An 11,249-nucleotide genomic window follows, 5' to 3' on the forward strand; every position below is an offset into this window, starting at 1 on the left:
CCAAGTTCAATTTGTCAAAAGAATCCAAAGATTAAGGCTTGGCCCTGTTTTATCCAATAATACAACTTTTAGATTTTTAGCTTCAGTTTGGCAGAAATCCAATAAACAACAAATTTGAAACAATTTTAATTTTTCTGTTTTGTTTTTCTGTTGCACTTTATAAAAATGCATTATTCTTGGTTAAACGAGTTGGCAAATTACGAGTTGTCTCATTTTCGATATTTTTGAAAATGGCTACAAAGGAAAATGTAGTGATGTATTCAGAGCTTATTTGTAATTACTTGAAAGCAGCATCAGCTTTGCTCAATTAGTTTTGGCGATTGCTGCAAGTTATCTAGTAGCATATTCAGATAGTGCTGAGCCTACTTGTAGCCAAAGCAGAAATTATAGATACCGAATTGCTAGATTTTTCAGATTTTTTTTTCCTCTAGCAATACGGAGCCCAGACCTTGTGGGGAGACAAAAGCAAAGCACTTTTCAGCGTGCAATGAAAGTTTAATTGATGCATCATTTTGTTCTGTTTTTAAAGGAAGATTAGAACAATGCTGTATCATCTATCAATCAACTTGATGGTGATTTTAACTTAATACTTAAAACAGCCTAGATAGTTCACAAAAAATCAAATCTGTTTCGGTAGTGAACTATCATGTCAAATGCAAACTGAAATCTAGAAATTAAACAAATTTAAACTTTCAAAATATATTTTTCAGTGTTTCATTTTATTTATTATATTCTAATGGCTTTGAAAAATAAAATAAAGTAATTATTCATAAATTTCTCTTTTTTAGACTGCAAATTTGACGGGAGTATTTTGCAAGCAATAAAAGATGAAGGAGGCTACAACGGACTGATACCCATCACTTCTCCTCTAGTGGCAAAACTGTCAACTCCTCCCATTTTGAGGAAGGGAAAGAGACGTTTCGTATCCTTTTTGGTCATTTTAATGTTTTAAGCTCATGCTTGTTCCTTTGTTAGTTTCCAAACAACAATTTAGGAAAGATGTCTGTGTCAATTTTATAATTGAAAACTAAATAAAAATATGCACAACCATCTATTGGAAGACACATGACAGATTGGTAATACACAACAGAGAGGATAAAAGGTCTGTAATGAGTCTAAAAGTTATTTTCATAAAAAGTTCAACATGCAAGCTTTGTTAAAATGCAATTGGGCATTTTTGTCTAAACTAAATTGGAATATGATAATTTTGTTGTAGTTGGTAGGAAGTTGAATAACTTATTTCCAGAGTTTGCATAATTTTCCCAAAATGTTTGTGCTTAACTCGAGAATAAGACTGTGCCGGTCAGAATAATGGAAAATCAAAATCTGGACATCCTACAAAGTATGGATCAACCCCTCGAGACCTTGGACCCAAAAGTGGAACCACAGTCCGATTTTGAGGTTGCACCCCAAATCAAGATGGAGTCAGCTGACCAGCAAGAGTCTGTGCTTCCCGGCATCGAGATATTCTACAATTCTGCCGATCGCTTTCCGCCGGACGGAGACGTGGCGGGCTGCACGGAGGACCTAGGTCTGACAGAAGAGATCCCATTCCCCCAGTTGGACGAAGCGGACCTGGACTCCGAGACATTCTCCATTACTCCGGCAAAACGGTCACCTGTCAAACAGTTACCCTTTTCACCATCGCAGGTAATTAAAAATGCATGCCAGTACTCCAGCATAAGTAAATGCCTCACTGAGATGTAACTCTGGTTTGGTTTCTTCATAGTTTCTAAATAGCCCGAACATTGGCTTCTCTGCCATCAGTCTGACGTCCACGCCAGTATGTAAAAAACTAACGTGGGAACCGACTTCCTGCCTCGATGTGCATTCTCCCATCTGTAACAGGTAACTTAAAATACAAGATTACATTCTCTACTGCAATCATTACATTTATCTTGTAAATACATATACCCTCTATCGTTTTTTTATAGGTCATGGATAATTTAGTAATTTTACAAAATGCCAAAAACATGGTGGAGTACGTCCATTTTGAAGAGAGATTTATACAAGGGGAGTCCAATATTAAAAAGGTACAGGCCAAAATTACACTAACATTTATAATTAAGGAAATTATTTAATACATTTCACAAAAACTACACACTTTTGTTTATTTCTTGACATAATCACTGTAAACGTAGAGACATTTATCCCAGCGCGATACTAGTTTGAACATCCCTTCACAGTACTGTTGCATGCCAAGTTGCTTGAAGTAGTCCAGAACGGTGTCTATCCAATTCCTCCTGATCTGCAAAGCATTTCCCTGCCAAAAATTTCTTTAAAGGTCCAAATAAATGAAAATCTGAGGAGGAGCTAAATTTGGACTATACAGAGGATGTTGCAGGACCTCCCAATTCCCCTGTGCCAATCACAGTTTGATTTGATTTGACATTTGAAGTATAGTCGAGATTTAACCCCCTCGGATTTTCATTTATTTGGATCTTTAAAGAAATTTTTGGCAGGGAAATGCTTTGCAGATCAGGAGGAATTAGAAGACACCGTTCTGGACTACTTCAAGCAACTTGGCATGCAACAGTACCGTGAAGGGATGTTCAAACTAGTATCACGCTGGGATAAATGTCTCTACGTTTACAGTGATTATGTCAAGAAATAAACAAAAGTATGTAGTTTCTGTGGAATGTATTAAATATTTTCTTTAATTATAAATGTTAGTGTAATTTTGGCCTGTACCTGTAATATTGGACTCCCCTCGTACATTATCTAATAGTGTGTCAAATGATATAAATGCATTCCATAAACCCAACCTATGTGGCAGAGAATTAATTTTTTTTACATAGTTATCCTTGCTTTAATTAAGACACTGTTGACTGTGCCATTGCAGTTTTGGTACAGTAGTACTCATAGAGTTTAAAAATAAACAGATCAATGTTTATTGGAAGATGATGGTTTAAATGAAGCCAAGTATTGTTCTTATACACTGCTTGTTGAGATGATGCCAAGATCAAATACTTATGATTTCACATCAACATTTCTAAAAGTAATGGAGTAACTACACACACGTAGATTCCAGAACATTTAGACCTTTTGTAATGGAAAAATATGTTTCTCTAGGCATATTCCATACCTTTACTTTTTAAACAGAAAAAAATTATTCATCTTCAAGTTAATGAAGAGGCATAAAAAACAGCTTGTTGACAAGCTGTTTTTTTAACATCATGTTAAAAAAATAGATGTACAGCTGTCTGTTTTTTTTAACAAGATGTATGACATATGTTACTCTGAATTACATCTAAAATAACTGACACACTTGTTGAATAGAAATGAATTGTGGCAGTAAAAATATCTTTCAGAACTTTTAGAATAGGAGAAGAGAAACAAGAAAAATAACAGCATTTTTGGTCAATATATAAGATATAAATTATAAAACACGACTTACTAGTATATTATTGGAGTTTCAGATACAACATTTAATATTTATGGAGAAATTAAAAATATCATCGGTACTTACAACTAATAAACTTTTTCAAATTTCAGTTCGGTGCAGACTCCTCTCTTCCATAATTCTTTACTGGACACGGACCCGAGGACGCCGACTCCTTTGAAAGATGGACTGTGCTGTGAAAAGAAAGAAAAGGAGAAAAATAGTTGCGCCAAAACTTTGGTATGTTAACTTTTTTGTCAAATATGGAATTAAAATGACTGTTTTAATGGGCTGTCATCTTTCTAGGTAAAGGAAACTTTATTGACAGTCAAACAGGTAAATAATTTGTAATTGAATGAATTATTATTATTGATATACTTATTTTTTGGATAAATATAACCGGCATCAAAATTCCTTGTAGACAAGCTTTAAGACTAATAACGAAAGTTCGATCAGTGCGATAGTTCCGCAGACGGAAGTGAGAATCCTACAGGAAAGTTCACAGTTTTCACTTAATTCTCCTCTGGTCCTCGAGAATGGAAATGGCGGGAAGAGAAAAGACAACAAAGAGGTTTGCTGCCAAAATCTTTTACAATGGAATTAGAGAGGAAATTTGATTGCATGTTTTAACAAAATTCCTGAACATTTAATTTCTAGAATGTTTCACCTGTAAAGAAAGTACGAAAGAGTCTCTATCAGTCTTGGTCGATTCCAGGAGACATAAATGTACCGGGTTTGGGCACTTCCTTATATCTTCAGTCTTGTGAACTGCTGATGAATCCAGAGACTCCGGTAAGTTTTGTATCGGATTAATAATACATTAACAAAATTGAAACACTTATTGTAATTTTTTAAGTTACTAACTGAAATCTCAATACATGTATTTAAATTTAAAATATGCCTGCAAAATTAAATTTAACAATCTACACTAAAATTAAGGTTGGAACAGAATATTGCTCACAAAACAACATGCAGTGTATATTCCTACAATTTCTATATAATTTTTTTGTCTTTAATAACTAATGGGTGGGTGGCACAACAGAGCCTGTAAATTCCTTTAAAAAATTAAAACAGAACCAACTGGTAACCAAATCAGGTGCACTGCCATTATTATTGTTCAGCAACTACTATATAAACACAAAAGTAATTAGTTATAAACTTAACAATAAATATTTATGTAATTAAATATACACTTATTAACAATAAATACATATGAACCAAATATACAATGAATATTAATCATAAAATATATCGACAATGAATTTAAAACTAGTTCACTGCACTATATTGCAGTGCCTCTAGCCGGCAGGAGAATTCATGGCCGACTTTGGGCAAGAAGGGGTACCCCATCTTGCCCCAACGTGCACTTTTCATACTGACTGCAAACACAGGTCAACTTTATTTCCAAACTAAACAATTGCAATCTTAAAGGTTACTTCGAATACCATAATATCTTCATCTAAAAGGTAATGTAAAAGTTCACAATGATACTTACTTTGTAGTAGGCATAAAATTAGATGAAGTATTGCTGAAACATGGAAACGTGTCTTACTTCCAAACAAAGAGTGATTCAAATGTTCTCTCATCCCATGATTCTTTTTTGAGGTTGACATTTAGTTCCCCAAATAACAGCTAGAGGGAAGTACATTAACTATGAATAAACAGACATCCCATCTTGCACCACCTTCCCCTACTTGTCAGACTTCCTGAAGTGAAAAGTACACTTATTCAGACGGATTTTTAATTTTTCTACAAGTTGTCAACCTTTTGAGATGAAAAATGTGAGAAGAATTGAAGTATTGAGGATGCAGTCAAATGGTTTATAAAATGTCTGATTTGGAGTGGACTTTGAGTCTTCTGCCGAATTTTTCAAATTCACTAAAATATCAAAATTTCCCATGCATAGAAACTGAAAATGGTACTGTTTGCATCTTCAAATGAATTCAGCTATCTAGATTATTATTAATTAGACAATGTTTAAATAAAAGAAAGCTATCCATATATTGTAAATAGGCATAATTTTGGAACGGCAGCTTCTATAATAAATAAATAAAAAGTTTGGTGACTCCTAGTCTAGATATGACTATTAGAAAAAATATTTTAAAAAATGGGTAGATAAACAGTAGTTAATACCGGTCACCAGATTAGTTAATAATTTTTGTACTGATCAACTTGGTGAGATAATTTATATCATCCCAAACTATCGTAAGGATTGTTAACGAACCGTTTCAATAGACTAGTACTAATTTTTGATCCCCGATCTATACAAAAGCTTCAATATTCGTTTTTAATTTGCTATTTCGTATATTATAATGTAAATTGTTTATCTACAGCATTTAATACTTGCCTTCGAATCTCCCATTTTTGCCTATTATGTACTTGGTAAGGTGACAATTTACAATGAACAACTGCTCCTAAACTCAAATATTTTTTAAAGTGTTTAATCGAACATTTCAGAATGCTTGACGGTAAAGTATCAGTGATTTATATTAGATTTACCGAAAACGTGGCGAGGAGCACTGACAAATAATATTACCTTCTTTGGTGTTTAACGAGTTCGAGAGAAGTATTTATTATACAAATGTCACTCGTTAAGTAGCAGTTAATCTTCAACAACGAAACTTGTTAGCGTATTGGAATACAGTATTTTTTCTAATCTTCTCTTGGACTTCTCTCTCGTGTTGTAAAGCACTTAATTTTAGTATCTTAGGAAACCGACTATAATTATGGTCGGTGAAACTTCCGTTAACCTAACGGGTACTTTACGCGGATTCGAGATTAGTTTGCCAGGCCTGGGCTTTTAAGCGTGCACCGAAAAATTAGTAATAATAACGATAAATATCAAGTCAGATCAAAAGTTCAAATATATTTAATTAGCAACTAGAATGTACTACGTACAAATATCAATAATCCAAACCAAATTTATTAACGAAAATCAACAAGTCAACCCGACAATAAACTCAGCTACTTAGCTTAACTTAATAGTAATTCCCCTTTGAAATTCGACAATCAAATTCTTAGAAACTATGAACAAAATCTCGTACTAATTAAACGTCTATCCGTCACCTCACTATACGAAGAAAACTATTTTCTCAATCCTTTCGATATCGTCAAATCGTCAATCGAACTCCTCTTTAACACCTTGGATCATCCAATTATCAATCTGGACTTCTATCAGAAAATACTTCGCTTTCGAATCTACCTCGCTCTCAACGTCGCCTCGATTTGGAATTCACCTCTGTTTGGAAATCACCTCTCCTTCTTCGGTTAACGTACGGGTTTTATACTGTGAGGTGACGTCACACTTGAGCTGGGTTACTCCCCTTATTTACATACTTAGTTGCTAATATTAACTTTCTTTTCTGGCAGCTTTAAGTTTCCGACAAAGCTTATAAACCGTTTACAAAATATTTATCATAATTTTCTGGGATGTTTAAGACGGTTTATCGAGTATTTCTCTACTAGTGATTGTGGGGACTCCCCCCTCCATTTTTTTTTCTCTGCGGACTGTTACTTCCGCCGGGCAGCGCAAGTGCGCAAGATTTTTCCTACGGCGCTTATTTCTCCGTGAGTTGTTTTATCTTCATTTTTCATTACTAACAAGAGAGTGGTGGGGAACCTTCGTCCTAAATAAACATAAGCCCCAAACAAAAGATAATAAAACGGAAAAATAATAATAAAATAAAAATAACGTTCGGACTCAGTTCCTTACAGTGTGTTTCTGGACGTATTCCAGGCTGTTTGTGGATTAAATAGCGAAGAAAAAAAAAGTAGCCATTTACGAGATCGAGTGAATAATTGCATACCGTGTACAGTACGTATTTGCGACTTTGATAGATTTCGGTTGGCTGCTCTTTGACAAGACCAGAGAGGAGAATCATACGTGGTTAGCGGCACAAGAGAATTCTTTATGAATCGTGACGACGTCGAATATAAATTTTGATTCGTTTTCCGATAAATTAATGGCACTCGATAGGAATATATCGTACAACTGTTAGTAAGTTATTTCGCTGTATTTTATGACGTACTGTACAACATCCTCATCACCTAATAACCTAGGTTTTTTATGATAATTAATTAAAAAGAATCCGACAATGAGTTGCGTAACTTTCCCGGCTGTTATGATATTTTTTAAATAGCGTTTATATTTATTAAATCATAATAAATAAAATTGTATGTGGCGTCATCTGTTACGAGATGACAGTATGAAAATTTTTTATAAAATGGCAAAACGCTTAATTTTGAGAGTAGGGACGAGTTTCATTAAAAAAATTGTAAATGCTAAAACGAGCAAAATCTGCATTAAATCCGACTTCTCTGGAGAAATGACACGCGTTTCCCATTCCATCGACCTTTGATACCATTAAATTTTGATGGTTAATGCCCCCTCATAGACAAGCTGCCGTGCCAAGTTTCGTTTCTTAATCTTTACCCTATCTCGAGATATTAGCGAGGTTGAGGCCAAAGTTTTAAACGCGAAAACGTGTACGTCGGACGTTCAGCGCCGCTTTCCTGTAAACCTAGTAGTTTGACAATGGTGTTTGGAAAGTCAGTGGAATCGTTCCCGACATTCCAAACGCCATTGTCGAACTTCTAGGCTTACAGGAAAGCGGCGCTGAACGTCCGACGTACACGTTTTCGCGTTTAAAACTTCGGCCTCAACCTCGCTACTGTTTTCGGTTCACGGGACTCAAAACGCGGAGATTTGAAAAAAAAAATCGAGGCTCAAATTTGACACAATTCCAATACTTTCATGTGTTATTTACACGGGAAGCCATAAGTAAAAGGCCAATCATTTTGAACGCAAAGTGTGCATTGTTACAGTGCCGCTTTATCTTTACAGAGCAAATCGTTGTTTAAAGACGAGTCCGTGCTGTTCTCTCCTCCATCCATCATAAGAGAGACTCTACCCGAAGAAGTGTTGCCCGCACTTAACGAAGCCTTCATAGACAGGACCGTCTCCAAACCAAAGGTGAAAACAAAAATTTCCTTCGAAATACCGAAACACTAAAACGTTATTTTTCTAAGTACAGTGTGTCCTTCCATTCTTACTAACATTCAAAATAAACGAAAGAATAGAAATTAAATTATTACTACCTTTTAAATTCAGGCCCACTTTCAGAATAAGCGCGTGGCTCAGAGAATTCAGTTCGAAGACCATCCCTGCAAGAAATCGGTTTTAAAAGTGAGTTTTTAAAAATTGAATTTTGTTGGTTTAAAATGGCGACGTGATTTTAAATTATATTATTATTTTAGATAGAGAGATGGCAAACGGTGGCAGTCGGACGCACCGAAGACCAATTGGAACTGACAGAACAGGCCAGACAATTGATGAGCTCCCTCCGCACCAGATCTTTAAATTTATAACCGGAACAAAAAAAGATGCAATTTGAATTTTTTTTCTTATACTTTGTTGTCGGATTTAGAAACGAATCATGTTAAGAAATCTTTATTTTTCTTATAATTATTTTAAGGGTTCATTTCAGAGAATATCGTGTAGTATAGAAAAATTATTTTACTAATAATTTTTAATTATAAACGCCCGATTAGGATTACGAGTGCGATGATGGTGACGAAAAGTCACGAAAGTCAATGTCACAAAAAAAAACCAATCATGATGATAATGTTTCTTCGGATTTCTGAGAACGAAGGGAAGAAAAAAATTGTGGCATTATAACAGGAGAAAAATTATTTTGTAACATATATTTTTTTGTAAAATACTTTATTTATAAAATTCACTCTTGTGTCTTTTCGCCGAAAAACACCGGAGTATAAATTTTGAAGAAAAATTATATGAAAATTATTATTTTATTAGATTAAAAAGTTTATATTTAAAAAAAAATGTACCTTTTTGTCTGGATTTCTCCAAGCCGTTCTGTAGTTCTTGCGAATGAATTGTATGCACGACAGGCAAAATACTTTTTTAAAAAAAATGATAGAAATTGCCGCTTTTCCTGGTCAAATTCTAGCGTTAAGGCAAGACTGCAGAACGGAAGCGAAATTTTTCCGAAACTCCCTCGTTTTAGCGTAGCTACAGGTCGTACCTGACTCAGAAGGTATATTAAACGGGTTTATCGCAGCAGCACGACTGTGAAGTTCTGTTCCTGAACTTAATTTCCTTTTGTTTGTTCGTTGGTTCATTGTGTTTAATGCCACAGTGATGATAGTATGATGCACTAACCGATGAGTGTGTGATAAGAACGTGTAAAGTAGATTGTATGATATAAAAAAAAAAAGCTAAAATGTACATAATGATGACGAACAATGGTATTTACGGGGATGTTTTCCTCGTTTTTAATCGAATTGTCTAACCTGCGTGTCTTTTTGTGTGTGATAATTTGCTGAAGTATAATAATTTGTATCTTATACCCATGCAGGATAAATATTGCTTGGTAAGATGTTTTGCACCCAATAATCGTACGATTTTACTAATTTGTCGGCTGCATTTTTATCATGTGTATCAGATGTGGATATCATTAAAACAAAACTTTTTCAATTGAAAGTATTAACCTTGTAATTTTAGCAGTTCAAACCCACCGAGATACATCAAAGACATCGATTCCGTATTCGACTTGTGAAAATCCTCACAACTAAGTGTAATCTAGATACGATCGCGTCCTGGACAGATGAGATGCTTACGTTTATCTAGTGGAGATTAAATTCGCTCATTCGAATCGAAACGTATTCCTTATATCGACGTATGACTACAATTACTAGGCCTACTCGCGATCCGTATAATTAAGAACGTTATTTTATACAATACTTAGGGCTCGGTATAATCATAGAATTCAGAAAAAAATACGGAACGTAGTGTAAACCATTTTACAAAATACGCGTTAAGAATAGTTTAGAATCTGAACACTACGCGGTATACGAAGCATTATCGAAATTAAGAGGAAAGTCGAACAAAAGATGGAATTGGATGAGATTACAACACAAGATCCTCGCTTACAGACAATACTCCAGACTTCCAAATTTGATCCAGTTCCCCTACGACGGAAGGCCTTCCGAAGTTGCGCAAAACTGCGGAAGCAGCAGCCGGTCGCCACGCCAAGTTATTAAATCACAAGCATTTTCTTGTACAGTAGAGAAATGGCGAAGAATTTCGATCCGTTCGGCTTCCGAAACATCTCCCGATTCTACGGGAAGAAACGGATTATTAGCGAAGTATGTTTACTGTGTTGTGGACGGAAAGAGAGAGAAAACAGAAAACTTGAAAGTAAAGCGGCCGGAAGAGGAAACCACCCGAAATGGGATGGATAAAGAGGAGGGCTTGAGCAGAAAACGTGACCAGATACCTAAAACTTTCGCGGTGTTCGGTGGAAGCGAAAGACGACGATGCGGTCACTGACAGTCGTCCGGTAGGGGAAAACCTTTTTAACAAAACCAAATTCGTTAGGCCGGATTTCCATTCGTAATTCGAGACGCGCGGCCATCTCGTTAAAGTACGAAACCGCGCGGAAGTCGAACCTACGGATGGAATACACTCGCCAGACGTTCCGTACCATACAAAGGAATATCAGAGAGCCACAAAAGGCAGTAGTTTTGCACTTTGCGGACAGACTAGCGCTACCAACGGAAAACTAGAAAAGAGGGAACGCATTAGGTTTCTTATCGGTTTCATTTCTGAAAAGAGACCGGGGGATGCGTCGACCCAACGTGATCTCTATTCACGCGGAACTGAAAAGTTCGACCTTTGATTAAGTTCTTCCCCACCCTAACGAAATTTTCTTAGGCGCGGATCGATAAGACGTCGGTAAAGGTGTTCCCAAATAACACCTGTTGACTCACCGATTAGTTAAAAAGCCTTTTGTCGAATGTCTGCTTTAACGGCTCGTTACCAAATTTACACCCCCCGTAACGCGGC

The 11,249-nt window shown here is 35.6% G+C and overlaps 1 protein-coding gene across 3 annotated transcripts in view; it reads left to right on the forward strand.

Moving 5' to 3' along the window:
- Window positions 1–9,884, forward strand: part of LOC136989475 (myb-related protein A-like) — a 32,481-nt gene extending 22,597 nt beyond the window's left edge. For 2 of the 3 annotated variants that reach the window (XM_067287630.1, XM_067287631.1), the window contains exons 10-19: window positions 789–922; window positions 1,294–1,650; window positions 1,730–1,848; window positions 3,496–3,622; window positions 3,689–3,718; window positions 3,804–3,953; window positions 4,040–4,174; window positions 8,226–8,354; window positions 8,493–8,567; window positions 8,639–9,884. In XM_067287630.1, the coding sequence (XP_067143731.1) occupies window positions 789–922; window positions 1,294–1,650; window positions 1,730–1,848; window positions 3,496–3,622; window positions 3,689–3,718; window positions 3,804–3,953; window positions 4,040–4,174; window positions 8,226–8,354; window positions 8,493–8,567; window positions 8,639–8,749 (1,367 nt within the window). In that variant the 3' untranslated portion in view covers window positions 8,750–9,884. The remainder of the gene's footprint in view (window positions 1–788; window positions 923–1,293; window positions 1,651–1,729; window positions 1,849–3,495; window positions 3,623–3,688; window positions 3,719–3,803; window positions 3,954–4,039; window positions 4,175–8,225; window positions 8,355–8,492; window positions 8,568–8,638) is intronic. The other variant, XM_067287632.1, reaches the window with a different exon arrangement.
- Window positions 9,885–11,249: the final 1,365 nt, after the last annotated feature.

This window comes from Centruroides vittatus, unplaced genomic scaffold, assembly GCF_030686945.1.
Source record: "Centruroides vittatus isolate TY-2023 unplaced genomic scaffold, ASM3068694v2 scaffold_576, whole genome shotgun sequence".
Classification (NCBI taxonomy): Eukaryota; Metazoa; Arthropoda; class Arachnida; order Scorpiones; family Buthidae; genus Centruroides; species Centruroides vittatus.